The sequence below is a fragment of the Eleutherodactylus coqui genome, chromosome 10 (assembly GCF_035609145.1).
Source record: "Eleutherodactylus coqui strain aEleCoq1 chromosome 10, aEleCoq1.hap1, whole genome shotgun sequence".
Taxonomy (NCBI): Eukaryota; Metazoa; Chordata; class Amphibia; order Anura; family Eleutherodactylidae; genus Eleutherodactylus; species Eleutherodactylus coqui.
In genome coordinates, this window is record NC_089846.1 from 18561078 (window position 1) to 18575446 (window position 14369).

Below are 14369 nucleotides of genomic sequence, written 5' to 3' on the forward strand. Positions count from 1 at the left end.
AATCTCACTTGTACCACATGACAAGACAAAACTGATATTATTGCCTGCAAGTAGATGTATTAGAGTTAACCTCTCAAGCGCCACAGCCGTGCAACACAGGATTTGCACAGTGCATCTACATTAGGACAAAACATGACATTTATGGAGGGGACCAGGATGATGTACTAGGCCACTACAGTAAGGAGGTTTCCAAATATAGAAATGTTAGTTTAGTTAATCAACAAAAATAAACTAAAAGTGACTGAACGAGAGAAATTTAAATCTCATTGTATTTGGGGTGACCGCCCTTTACCTTCACAGCAGCATCAGTTCCTCTAGGTACACGCACAGTTTTTGAAGGAACTCTGCGGGGAGGTTGTTCCAGACATCTTGGAGAACCCAGCACAAATCTGTGGATTTTGGCTTGCTCAAATCCTTCTGGCTCTTCATATATTTCTAGACAAACTGGATGTGGAGATCTGGGCTCTGTGGGACCATATCATAACTTCCAGGACTCCTTGTTCTTTACACTGAAAATAGGAGCATCCATCAGTCAGCTGATTCCTGTTGCCATTTCCATGATTAGTGCAGGAAGCAGAAAGTGCTGACTATAGGGTAACAGCCCAGGTACAGCTCCTATTGAATTTAATGGGAGCTGCACCTGCAATTCTAAACCAGGCCACTGTGCTAGATCGCCACATACCACTTCCTGCGCAGACCATAGTGACTGCATCGGAAATCAAAGCAGCAGGTCCCCGCTGATCAATAGAAAAGGTTTAACCCTTTGCAATCCAATTTTGGATTCATGGTTTCCTAGGGGTTTCTCTTTATACCATTATACAATGGCACCACCTGTTGGCTATAGTCAGTACTGCGGTATTGAACATGCTGGAGAGGCCCCCCCGACAGAGCGGCCAGTAATATACAGTAAGAATACCCTGCCGGATGTCTTCTGACATCGGAAGCTGTACAGCTTTCAATCAGAATGTCTTGAGATGTAAGTGGATTGGAAAGGGTTAAGGTCTTGGAACCACTCCCCCCCCCCCCCCCCTTTAATGATGCTGGCTATTAGTTGGGTGGAAACCCAAAAACTATTAACACCTCTTGAAAGCATTCTTACTGCACAGCATTTTACTCACCCCTGCCTAAAACTTCTGCACAGCACTGTACTTTGTATTCCAAATCCACAGCATATCAGTTTGTGCTGCAGGTTTTGACAGCAAGTTTCAAACCTCTGAAATGCAAAGCTTGATACCATTTAGATGTGCATTTGCTGCAAATTTTTCACTGTGGGGAGTAATCAGCAAGCACACCCTGTGTGAAGGCACCCTTATAGTGGAGGACCCCCATTACAGATTTTGCATTGGGGCCTAACCACTTCAAGTTAGGCCTGTGGTTTTATAGCATGCCCAGATTAAATCTGAGGTCTTAGGATCATCTTGAACTCTGTTGGTTAAAAAGGTTATTCAAACAGCACAGGGGACCTATAATAGATATAGTAGTTTTATTCAGTCAAAAAATAAAACAGTCACATACTAAAAGAAGCTGCAGGTTTATAACCAAGACCCCCTCCTCTCCACCAAGTCTCAGGGCACATATATATATATATGTGTCCTCCTAAACTGGAGAGAAGTGCTGCAAGAACCAGCTCAACTGCCCCCTTGGATGTTAAGGCACCTTGGATTGTATTATGTAACCCCCATTACACTGCCTGCAGGTTGTAGGCCCATGTGGTGTAGAACAGGTATCAAACTAGAAGTGCAGTAGATCTGGCACTCATCTAATTAGTAGATTAAAACCATTCTGCAGATATGGGAACTGAGCAGGATTCAGCTCTTCATCCACAGTTGGGTTAATGCCCCTCCAACCCTTCCAAAATGGAAGGACGTTTGGATAAAAACTTCAAGTAGTGTAGACAAAAATAAACTTTTTAAAAAGGGACTCTTGTGAGACGGAAGAAACATGACGTATGGATGGAATATTCTTGGTGGATCCAGCCCCCAGTTTAATTCTTCCAATAGTCTTTTGTTTCACTGCCGGTCTCATTCAGAATGGTTGTCCTCACAAGGGCCTCAGTAACAGCATATGGGTCACAGTTGGCAGCCGGCCTACGATCTTCAAAGTAACCGTATCCTTCCTGTCCGACTTGGCGTGGAATTCGAATACTGGCACCACGGTTGGCAACACCAGCTGAGAATTCATGGATGTTGGAGGTTTCGTGTTGACCGGTCAGACGGCGAGAGTTGTCCTTTCCTCCACGTGGATCGTAGACACAGATGTGGTAGTTATGACGTTTGCCTAGTTTCTCAATGGCATCTTCAATGAATCTAAAGACAAAGAAAAGACATGGTCAAATTAGAGTCAAGTATGAACAAGTCCTAGGGAACCAAGATGAAAATAGACACAAGTAAAGGCCGCAGCTTAAAAGGCGTTGTACCAAACTTGACTTATCACCTGTCCATAGGAAACATGATAAAAATCTGATTGGTGGGGGAAGGGATCCAGTGTCCACATGACCCCTGCTCTCAGAAGCAATGGGGTTCTTCGTGCAAGACCTTCACTTATGGGACTCAACTATCCTGTGAATAGGTGGTAAGCAATTCTTGTACAAACCTTTTAAGAACCCCATTAGTCAACAGGACCATGGGGCTTTAGGTAACAGTTACTGTATGGTTAAATTTTGGCAATTTGAGGGTTCCAATTTTAGCAGAAGATAAGGGTTGTCCAGGACTAGAAAAACATGGCTACCTTCTTCCAGAAACCACACCATATTTGTCCATAGATTGTCTGGTATTGCAGCTCAACGCCATTGAATGAGAATTTAATAACACATACAACCTGAACAAATGTGGCAATGAATTTCTAATCCTGTACAACCTTGTGAATTCAATAGGCCATGTTTAGTAGTAAGTCAATGTTATTTTAGAAGACCTACTTCAGACCACCCTCCTTCCTCATGTTTGCAGTGCTGTAGTTTGTATGACATCCAGCTCCATTCCAGTTTCCAGTCATGGGTTTTGGGTCTAAAGTTGCCACCACGCCAAAATCTTCACACACTCTATGGAGGATGAACCGGGCCATCCAGAGATGGTCACCCATGTCTATACCCTCACAAGGGCCAACTTGGAATTCCCACTGTAAGAAGAGGGAGAAGATGATCAATGCCAACGTAGAATGAACCTCCACACGTACGAAGAGCAATTTGGTTCAGCTGAGTTTCCTAACAGGTCATGTCTTCCTCAGTATTGCACAGGTAATGTAGTTGTCAATGCTGCAGGTATTCTCACTATGGGGCATCCTGAACACCTGATCCGTGGTGCCTTGAGGACTGTAGTTAGAAAGCACCGCTTTAGAGGCTTGTTCGATCAGAAGAGCTTGGAGACCCATCCCAGTTAAGACTAGGAAGATTGAAGCTTAGGGTGACTGATTTATGTAGAGGGGTATCTAAAAAAAATGATATACTGTGAGGCAACAGTTGTACCAAGTACAATGGCATGCTGGGAAGGGTGTACAGAGGGTGAATAGTTTGTACTAGGGTGCTGCTGCAAGGCTTGGGAAGTCTTGTTCTTTTGCTGATCCCTTTGAGGAGAGAAAGGGGAAAATTATGCACTTTGCAGGCATCCCATTTCCAGAGTACTAGGCAACTACACAACTATGGTTGTTGCATTAAATGAAGTTCCAAAACGGCATCCACAAAATGGTGTACATGCATGGGACAGACATGACTGGGATTTCATCCACCAGTTTGCCCTGATCGCTCCATTAATGCTGATACCACGTGAAGGGGGACACCTGAAAGCAGGCCGGGAAAACGAGGTAGGGCCTTGTTAGAGAGCCATGAGCTACAGTTGCCTTCAGTTACAAGCCAAAGAATCCAGATTCTACCCAATCCAGAAAAGCGTCACCCATTTTGGCACCACCTACCTGGGATGGCATGACTTCTGCATTTGTACCACAGATTTTGATTCCGGCATACAGACAGGCCTTGTAGTGACACTCCACAATATCTCGGCCGTAGACCTTGTCAGCTCCAACACCACAATAGTAAGGTCCTGCCGGAAAGAGCAGAGCAGATTACTTTAGAACCACAGAATTAGTTTTGGCTCCTGGCCAGTTTTTTTTTGGTTAACTGCTAGAAATGAGCAGCTGCCTGGCACCCATTATGGGTATAGCCTGCTACAAGCCAACCCTTACGTAGAACGCAGGCCTATTTGCAATGCTCCTTATATGTCTGAACAGATGTGCAATCAAGCCAAAAATAATCACTTCTACACAAGCTCCATCTGTAACTAATGAGAACAGGCCACAGATTATATGGTCCAAGGACGTCACATGACCAGACGGTTAACCTGTTAATAATCCAGCAGTTGGAGAAAGTTGATCCTTACCTTGGGGTCCAGGGAAACCATTTTCAGGCCATCCATACGGGTGTCCGTTGATGCCAAGTAATGTGTATTCTTGCTCCATGCCAAACCATGGGATGTGCTCCGACACCATGTCCATAATCCGCCTGCACGTCTGACGTAGGTTGGTTTCTGAAGAACATGAGCATAAAGTTATTGAGATAAGCAGATTACCCTGCTGTGTACACTGGGCCAAAGGCAGGGAGGCTATCCGCCTGCAAACTATATTCTGACGTAGCCAGCACACCCTTATGTGACTGCTATTACACCGATGCATTTAACCCTTTCCAATCCAATTTGTATCCTGGTTTAGAAGGCTTACTCTTTCTGCCATTATACAATGGTGCTATATGCCAGCTAAAGCCAGTACTGCATGAGGTGACATATTGGATAGGCTCCGACAGCAGAGAGGCTGGCAATATACAGTAAGAGAACCCTGACATGTCTTCCAACATCAGAGCTGTACAGCCTTAAGTCATAATCTCTTAAGATGTCAGGCAGTGAATTGGAAAGGGTCAAAGGGACCAATCTTCTCAGAAGATCTTACCAGCTGATTTTCGATTGTACTTGAGGACTTCACACATGACCAGCTTGTTGGGGTCAAGGCAGAATGGGTCTCTGAACATCTGTACAGGGACAAGATACATATCGCTGTTGGAACCTTCCGCTTGGTAAGTGCTTGAGCCATCGAAATTCCATTCTGGGACCTCTGAAATGGAAAAACAATTTTAATCTTTGTGTGGTAGTTTCATAGTGAAGGACTGCAATAAACAAGGCTGGAGTCCAATAGACCCCATGGTACTAAACGAGGGTTAACGTAGAGCAGTAAAGCTGGCTATATAATGTAGAGGAGCATTAAACTGAAAGTTACTCCCGACCCGTCCCATATACATATGGCCAAGTGTGCATGTATTCCAAATGGGAAGAGGGAATAAAGGGAGTTGTACATGGGTTGGCTGGGCATGAACATTTGCCTAATTGGCCCATCTAAATGTGCCACCTGATGAACAAGCAAACAGTCATCAGAGGATATGCAACAAAAATAAGTCCTCCATCACTGTCGGCAGCAATGAAACTCTATGGGGACTACCGGTCATACGAAGATACATTCGTCCCCAGTCTGACTCAGCCTGGAAATCTCTGATCTGCGCTCATCTACCAGATTGAATTGCTCCATGTAAAAGGACGCCCAAACCACCAGACTCCTCTGGCAGCACCTCATCACCCAACGCAAGAGGACTGGACATATAATCCAAGAGACCAATTCTTCTCCCATCCCACAAAATCTACGGTCATGGAAATCAGGAGACCTCCATACAGATTAGATGGTTGGTCACCAAGACAGACTAGTCTTTAAGTGTAAACAGGCCAATGATTGGATGACACATGATAATTTGTTAATCATTCATTTTAACACAGGCGTAAGAGGTCACTGCTCAGTTATTTGCAAGTCATTAGGTAGAAGTAATCAGTCGTTCCCATTCACTGGCAGGGTCCCCTGAAAGGCCAACGATTGCGTGAACAAGCAGATAAAAAAATGTAAACAATTATCTGCGCATGTAAACTGACAACCTTTTAAAAGCAAAGGACTCATTGTATCAATAATTTCTTGCTCTGTGTAGAAGGAACCTGAGAGTTAAAGGGGTTATAACAGAATTATAGAATGGGTACTAGAAGCCTGATTGATGGGGGGGGGGGGGGCACTGCTGAGACTTTCCCACTGATTCTGGAGTATGAGGGACCCCGTGTTCCCCTTTCTTATCACTCCACCCATTCACAGATTTAATGGTGGAGCAACTCCAGTACTGAGAAAGGAGGTTCACTAACCTTGAAAGGTGTATACAAGCTGGTTTAAATTGCCCCAAACTCTCAATTTATTATATCACATGAAGGTTGCACCACATTTATGCCTCCAAGAAAAAGGTTTTCTTCCCTTGACAGATTGAATCGATGGCCACACATGTGCAGCCACTGCTCCATTCGTCTCAACAGGGCTGATGGAAATGAGAATAGCTCGGCCACCTCCAAAAGTGCTGTGAATGCATAACCATCGCTCCAGTCAATCTTCTCACTAAGGGGGAGGTGTGGGGGGGGGGAGGTTTGGTAAGCCTACAGTACAGAGAAGAGGAGGATGGGGACATGGGACCCCCATTCTTTGGATTGGTGGGGGTCTTAGCGATAAGACCCGCACTGATCTGACTAATTGCCTATACTATGGCTAGGTGATTAAGAGTAGTTCTGCTGCAACCCCTTTAAGCATCTATTCCAACCTTCAACACCACAGATCCAGTGACATTGCATAATGCAGCTGCCCCCCAATCGGTGCTGTCAGAGATCCTACCAAGCGAGACACTCCATCTTAATTATCATTGCTTTAGGTTATCAGGCATAGGTGTAAAGTTACCCTTTCAGCCACCAAAAATCCCATGACTTGCACCATAACCTCCCATCAGTAGAGCTGTCAATATGAGATGGTCCCAGTTTATAGCAAGCCCCCTTTAAAATAACTTTAGACAGGACACCCTCATTCCTATCCCCCTTTCTGACCCAAAAAGTATACAGATACATGAATGCCAACATGAAGGTCAAGAGTCAAAGAAATTTTTCCTTCAATCTGGGCAGCCGGATGTCTACCATAACTAGTCAAGACTACTCAGACATCAGATCAGCGTACCGGAGGGGGTGAGGTGTGTAAGTGGCATTCACAATGGGAAGCGCCTCGAGGGGAAAGGGTTTTGCATCTTACCTTCAACAGATTTCGGTTCATAGTCCAAGGTCTTTGTCTTGCAACGGACTCCTTCGCCAGTCCCATCAATCCACACATATGTAACTTGTACCATATCCCCTTGGGGCAGCTTCATGTACTGCTCCCTTACCCCCTTGTTGAGCCTGGAACTGTGAGACACAGACATGGTGGTAGCTGATCTGCAATAAGAAGGAAACAGTCAGAAGGGAGGAAAATGGCGACTTGCTGATTCTTAGAACATGCCTAGGATCCGCACTCATCAGATGGTGCCCATACACATACATTAGAGGAAAGTCAGTTGACTGATGGGTTTGGGGGTGTCCCGACAGACGATTGGAAGTTGGATTTCAGACATGCCAATACTATATACCCATATGAGAAACAGTTGTCAGACTCCTGGCAGCAGCCTAACCCCTCTACCCCACCTCATTCATAAGTCAGGATAGATAGTTGTCAGCTGACCAAGTATGATCACCTTACAGAGGTACTCCTGGCTTTTACCACTGATAACGGATTCTCAGATTAGGCCCTCAATAGTTGACTAGTGGGGATCTGCACCAGAGATCAGCTGTTCTTCCAGCTCACCGTCAGTGCAACGGGCCGGATGTCATGGCTGAAAGTAATGAATGGCTTCACTCCCATTGAAATAAATGGCAGCACAGCCTCCCATTACTCTTCCAGCTCGACCCACAAAAAGAGACTAGAAGTATAATAGGCAAGATAGCTACTATTGATTTCAACAGGACTGAAGCCATCTATTGCACTTAGGGATCCCCACTGATCAGCTGATCCTCTGACCTGCTGTCAGCACAGTGGGCTGGACGGCATTAGTGCCAGAGCCAGTAGTGTAATAGATTTCAATGGGAGTGAAGCCATCTTACACTTCTTGCCCTAGCCACCTGACGACCTGTACTGACAGCAAGCTGGATGGTCAGCTAATTGGTGAGGTTCCCAAGTGGTGGATCTCCACTGATCAACTATTGAGAACCCAACTGCTAACCAATAGAACACTTTGATTAGTTACCGCTACCTCTTGTGAGGTCACCTTCAATTAGGGATCCTGCACAGAGGGTCAGAGGATCCTTACAGTTCTGCATTACTGGGCCATAGGCACTGTGGGTCACCATAGGAAATTGAGTGACAGTAAGTAGTACCTTAAAGTAGAGTATGAGGTCATAGCCTTCTACAAGTGCAGTTTACAGCTCAATAGAACTTGTGGCTTCAATACAGCCATATGCATGACAAGCGGGGATTGTCTTGCATGGCTAGCCACCACAAATAACCCATCTACAGTAGCAGTGATGGCCACCATACACTACGGTAGACGGCTTTACGTTCCATCTCCAATAGACTAGAATTAGGTTCCTAGAAAGCAGCAATGCTCCCAGGTATTCTAGTCACCACTATTTTTGTGAGTAGCACTACTGGCCAACTGTTTACAGAAGGGGAAATGCTCAAATTTCCCCCCACCCCCATCCCTCTATTTTTCCCTATGGGCACATCTGTCTACAATAGCAAACAATGAACAGGAGGAGCCCCCTCCCCAGTTAGCAAGGGAGGTCGGTAAAAACTTTCTACAGCCTTTTTAGCATGTAAGTATTCAGCAAGATCCCCTCCCATGGAGAGCCAGAAGGTCTACAAACTTTTAGTTAACTATTCCTAGACAGTCTGTTATGTACCAAGATGCCAGGTAGGATGTTTTCAGACACTGCAACCCCCTCCAGGGATCTCTGCCGGCCGTCACATGCTGGAGGCTCAGCCTTTATAACGCCAGAAGGACAACAGCGCAGAAACTGGAGCAAACTGGTTTCACAAGTCACAGAATGGAGCTCTGGTCACCCCCTACTGGGGAGGGGGAGATTAACCAGTTATGTCCTGGAGGAGACCAAATATCTAGCAGACTTGTAGCAGAGATAACAAAACAGCAGATAAGAGGGTTTTGCAAAAATATCCAGTCCCTCCAGGAAGATACAAAGTAACACCGCTAATGCCAAAGCAGCGCTAATGCCAGAGCCAGGGGAGTGCTAATGCCAGAGCCAGGGGAGCGCAGTTGTGCACACAGTACACAAGATAGAACCCACTGATTTTTATGGGTTCCTTCGCATGCACATTTTGCGGCATACTCCATCTTCCTGCACATTTGCTCATGAAATTAGCACAATTACGTTAACTTAAATGCCCATTTCAATGTATAGAAGCCCGCTTACGTGTTTTGTTTGATTTTTTTTTGCCCCTGCAAATGTGCGCACAAAAAGTGAAGCAAAACTCGTGTGCGCACAAATACGACCTAACCAGCAACACATCTGCAGGATTATTTTTGCTTACTGACTGATAGAACAAGTTAAAAAACGGCTACAAAAACGGTCTCAAGAGCAAAAATCAGGAAAGATTTAAAGAACTTTTACGAAAAGGGGCACATTTATGAAAATGTTTACACCAGTGCAGAGATTTTTGCGCAAATGTTTTTGTGCAAACATCTTCAATTTCCCTTTTCTGCACACGGCCGCCCCAGACTGACAGATTTATGTATAATTTACGGCAAAAACCAGCATAAACTATACCAGAAATCTACACCAGGTCGGACTTGCCATATTGTTCTGTCTAGGCGCATGGAGCTGCGGCAAATACGTGTGCAAGTCCGACCTGGTGAAAGTTTCACTAAACCTGGCGGGTTTAGTACATTTCCCCTTTATCTGTATAGCCTGGAAAGGGGGGGGGGGGGGGGAGGGGGGCAGGATGGAAACCTTTATCATGTTGGAGGTATAAATAAGTTTCAGGAGGGAAGAGTTCTTAGAAAAACTAAACACAACAAGAGGTACAATCTGAGATGGCTTGGGGGGAGGGGAAGCAATGTCCAGAAATATATTTTTTTACTGAAAGTAGTAGATGCTTGGATCAAGCCTCCAACAGAAGTGGTTGGAAAATCAACATATTGAAGCTGCCTGTGATAAGTAGATCCATCCTAAGAGAAGGGCTATGAGGGCAGCAGAAGGGACTGGCAATTTTCTGTTTAATGTTTTTCTTCAAAGTATCAAAAAAAGTGCAACTTGTTTCTTTATCCAAACATACACCAGTCAGGGCTCATCCACGATCCATTGGGAACCTGTCGCTGATATCCACTAGAAGAGAGGACCAAGTAGTGCAGCAAACAGCACTATTTTGTCCCGTACAGACAAACCGCTGGACAGAAATTGAAGAGTCATAACAGTTGTGTTCGGCCAGTTGGAGCAGTTTTACTGATCCCCAAATGTAGCAGGAAAAAGTAACCCCAAGAGCTGATGTGAACGAGCGCAAACCAAGATACACTGATACAAAGCCGCACACTACAGCCGTACATGCAGCAGAGCCGAGGGCGTCATTTACAGTCTTTTCTATGCAATGCCACACAGTCACCCAAAATCCCACGTAAGGCTGCGATCACGTGTTATGGGAATGCCATGGAAACGTTAAAGTGAATGCGATTAAAGCAAATCTGGTTCACATTTAGAAAGTTTTTTTTTTTCTCTAAAGCTGCGGGTTTTCTGCTGCAACTATAGTTTTAACGTACAGTTTCGCTGCATTTCCGCAGCATGTGAACGCACCCTTAAACAGTCAAGGTGATAGCTGTTCAGAGTAGCCAACTCAGCTCTGCTATATCTGGATGCCTAACGAGTAATGTCAGGATGTGAATACCCTTTTCCAGATTGCAGTAGAACATACTGGTGTTCTAGGTGGCATATAGCAAACTCATCACTGCTACACTCAGTGTTATTAGTGCTAAGGGAGACCGTCTACATTCTGCTACATCTACAGCAGGGCTCAGTCTACATTCCCAGCCATCTTCCCCTATACATACACTTTTCTATAGGCTCAGTATGGGTCCCTCTGCATCCTGAGGGTACAGAAGGCAACATGATGTGGAGCACAAAGGAAGGGCTTTGTCATGAGGCACCCATTACTAAAAATGCCCTCCCAGCCTGGCATCACACCATGGGGCTGCACATAGTGGGCAGTGCTGCAGATAGAACTTTCTCTGCACCCTTCTTGCCATAAACTGCAGTGCTGGAGGGCAGCAGGATGCCAACGTGGCAGGATGTGCCCATGTACAACCAGAGGGGCACATGCCCAGACAGGTTCCCTCCAAGCCCCCCAGACCATGCTTACCTTAGTAGCAGGGATGCAGCACAGACCCTTAGAGATCAGATGACACAGAGACCCATTAAAAGATGTGGAGGGAAGCAGAGCCTTTATAGCAACCAGTGCAGGCCACACCTACCTCGTTAGTAGGCGGAGTCACCACTAGGTCCAGGACACGCCCCCATAGCTGGCAGACAATGTGTGGGAGGATGGAGCTGTTCTGTTCTGTCTGCAGGACTTGTGCTGCAAGTGATGGGACTGATGTGACAATATGTCCCCAGTTGATGACACTGCTGTCACTGCTGCTGGGTGTTCAAAGTGCCTCCACCTTAAAGGGATCATCCACACTTCACTGTCACATCTATTTTTGCCGTATGATATTAAAGGAGAAGTGTGCCGACACTTAAAGGGGTTTTCCAACTTATTGAAAAATTGGAGTTAGACGGGAAATGGTTTAAAAAAAAAATTTTGATTATTCACTATTTTGATCACTGGAATGTTTACTTGGCTGCAGCAGCAATGGTCTATATATACACATGCAGCCAATCACTGACCTCGTACAGCTCAAGACTGCCGAGGTCAGCGATTGGCTACAGCCGTCACATGTCTATACGGACCGATCACCAATGCTGTTAGTAAACAGAGACTGGAAGGGTATCAGGAGATTAGTTCAGAGATGTATGGGGGGACAGGGAGTATATGGCCCCCTGTCCACGGGCGGTGCGGTATCCTGCGGCGAATCTGAGCCGCAGGAGCCGGCAGACTGTTCTCCGCAGGTCAGCCTATCTGACAGGCTGACCGCAGAGAATCGGGGCAATTCGCAGCATGCTGCGAACAGCCGGCCACGAGCGGAGAATCGCAATGCGTTGCTATGGAAAGCTTCAGCCGACTAAATCACTGCCGTGGACAGGTGGCCTATAGGAGATTACACGTGGGGGGTATTGGGATATTAGGTCAGAGATGTATGGGGGGGGGGGGGAGGATATTAGGTCAGAGATGTATGGGGGGGGGGTTCAGGATATTAGGACAGAGAGATATGGGGGACAGATTGTATATAGGAGATTACATGTGGAAGGTATCTGGATATTAGGTCAGAGATATATGGGGGACAGGGTGTATATAGGAGATTACATGTGGGGAGGTATTGGGAGAGATGTATGAAGCGGACGGCCTTGTATGCGATTGATAATAACTTGAAGTGGAGTCTCTCAGTAACAGGCCGCCCATGATAGGATTGGCAGAGGGAAGTAATGGGGAGAGGCGGATTAGTCAGGCCACAGAGTTGAGGATGGATTGGGTGACTATAAGACTGTTGGGTGGAGGTCACAGAGGAGGATGTTGCAGTAGTCCAGGCTGGAAATGATGAGGGCAGCACTATCACTGTTGTTGACTTGAGGTTGAGCAAAGATCATGTGCAAGAGATGTGTTTAGCTGGAGGCGGAAGGAGGTGTCCAGGGCTGGTATGTGCATGGAAGGTGAGAATAGAAGGTTACCCTGGGGCGGTGGACTTTGTGGGACTGGAAAACATGTCTGTTGTATGTATTGCACAATCAGGGCCCAAATATGTTTGAGCTGTTACGTAGTAGGAAGGGCTGCCGGGGCTCCGGCCAATAGTGGACCCCCTATAATTACTATAGAACACATGTAGGACATTATGGAGAGTGGAATCTAATGAAGCCCTCCACATCCCCTTCCTCTACATAGATAGACTCCTCACCTGCAGGTTACTCCCAGGACCGTCTGCAATTGATGGTGGCTGCGCAAGCGCAACAAGAGTGTTACGATCGTGTGGGCAAATTAAGCACGGGGCCCACACGATCGTGACCAAAGAGGACTGGGTACGCATACAGGTTGCACATGGTATTCTCACCGGTTTCTGGCAAACTGACCCTGTTCTACACGGGAGGTTGACCTGGCCCTACCTAAGCAGAGACATTGCCCCAATAAGGACAGCCCAGCGGTCTTCGGATCTGGGCCCTAGCTGATCCTAGGAACCACACCACAGAACAGGAGACATACACATGCCAGGGACTGAACAACAGGACACAGAGCCAGAATATACAGCAGCCACAATGCAAACACTAATAGCAGATAAGCTGAATATAAATGCAAGGTGTTAGTTCGTACATTGGCCAAGAAAGTGAAGCTGCAAGCCCCCTCGTATCTTGCAGTCCCTACACTAGCAAGACACATCTACTAGAGGGCCCTAGGGGCCAACCTAGCGCAGACATAGCAAACAAACTCAGCAGACCAAACTGACACAAAATAAACATACAAAGGGACATGAACCACAAGGCACAGATCACCCAGCAAGCTGCAACAAAACACAGATAGCAGGTCACACAGCAAACTTCAACAGACAAGGATTCTTGACTGCTCCCCCTGAACACCAGACAGAGACTGACCAGGAGCTGGGTTTATATGTGAGTACAGACCCAGGAGATTGGCTAACAGGAAGTACCACACCCAGCCAGCTTAATCAATTAACCCTGAGAGGGCTGTGCTGCTAGGAAGCTTAGCACTACAGATCCCAGCAGCACACGTAACAAAGAGCTGAAGAGCGGCCAAACGTTCAACTTAGAGGAAAGGGGTGACGCAGGAGCGATACAAACAGAACATCAAGGCTTGCAGCAGGTCGGCTTTCTAACTGCATTCACCCTCACCATGTTTATTATATTACTATTCATATTTTAGGTCTGTGCCCGTTTATAGGGAGCCAGGACGGTGCCGACTGATACCCATATACAATATGTATGATCAAAATAACAGTAGCACTAGATATCTAGACGCCGCTTATACCGTCACCGCTCAGCCGCTCCTGCTGTGTACGGACAGTATACAGAGCTATCAGGCATGGTGGCTGTTGGCCGACAGTTATCTGTGGACACATGAAAGGAGGAACAGAAGGTACATGTAGACATGGGAGATAAGGCGCCAACTGATAATATTCCTTCTGAAATGGAGATAATCATTAGAAGAGGTTTACACATGCGATTACACAGAAAGATGGACGTCAGACCCCGATCTGCCTCGTCTGCCCTTATACTTCCACGTCTGTTTCTCTAAGGGTAGACATAGGTTTATGCCCAGCATGATTAAATTCACGTAGCTCCCTGTCAGACAAG

At 46.2% G+C, this 14369-nt stretch overlaps 1 protein-coding gene across 1 annotated transcript; it reads right to left on the reverse strand.

Annotated features, from left to right (window-relative positions):
• Positions 1 to 1468: 1468 nt before the first annotated feature.
• LOC136580128 (glutamine synthetase) lies at positions 1469 to 11370 on the reverse strand. Its single transcript, XM_066580435.1, has 7 exons — positions 11272 to 11370; positions 7129 to 7307; positions 4930 to 5091; positions 4368 to 4514; positions 3904 to 4031; positions 2915 to 3114; positions 1469 to 2306 (listed from the first exon to the last, which is right to left on the reverse strand). The coding sequence occupies exons 2-7, from the start codon at positions 7292 to 7294 to the stop codon at positions 1985 to 1987; spliced, it is 1125 nt and encodes a 374-aa protein (XP_066436532.1). The 5' UTR covers positions 7295 to 7307; positions 11272 to 11370; the 3' UTR covers positions 1469 to 1984.
• Positions 11371 to 14369: the final 2999 nt, after the last annotated feature.

Excerpts from the sequence above, each read along its gene's own strand:
- LOC136580128 (XM_066580435.1), bottom strand. The coding sequence starts at position 7,294 with ATGTCTGTGTCTCACAGTTCCAGGCTCAACAAGGGGGTAAGGGAGCAG. Across the intron at positions 5,092-7,128 it reads TGAACCGAAATCTGTTGAAG|AGGTCCCAGAATGGAATTTC; the intron begins GTAAGATGCAAA and ends TTTCCATTTCAG. Across the intron at positions 4,515-4,929 it reads GTACAATCGAAAATCAGCTG|AAACCAACCTACGTCAGACG; the intron begins GTAAGATCTTCT and ends CATGTTCTTCAG.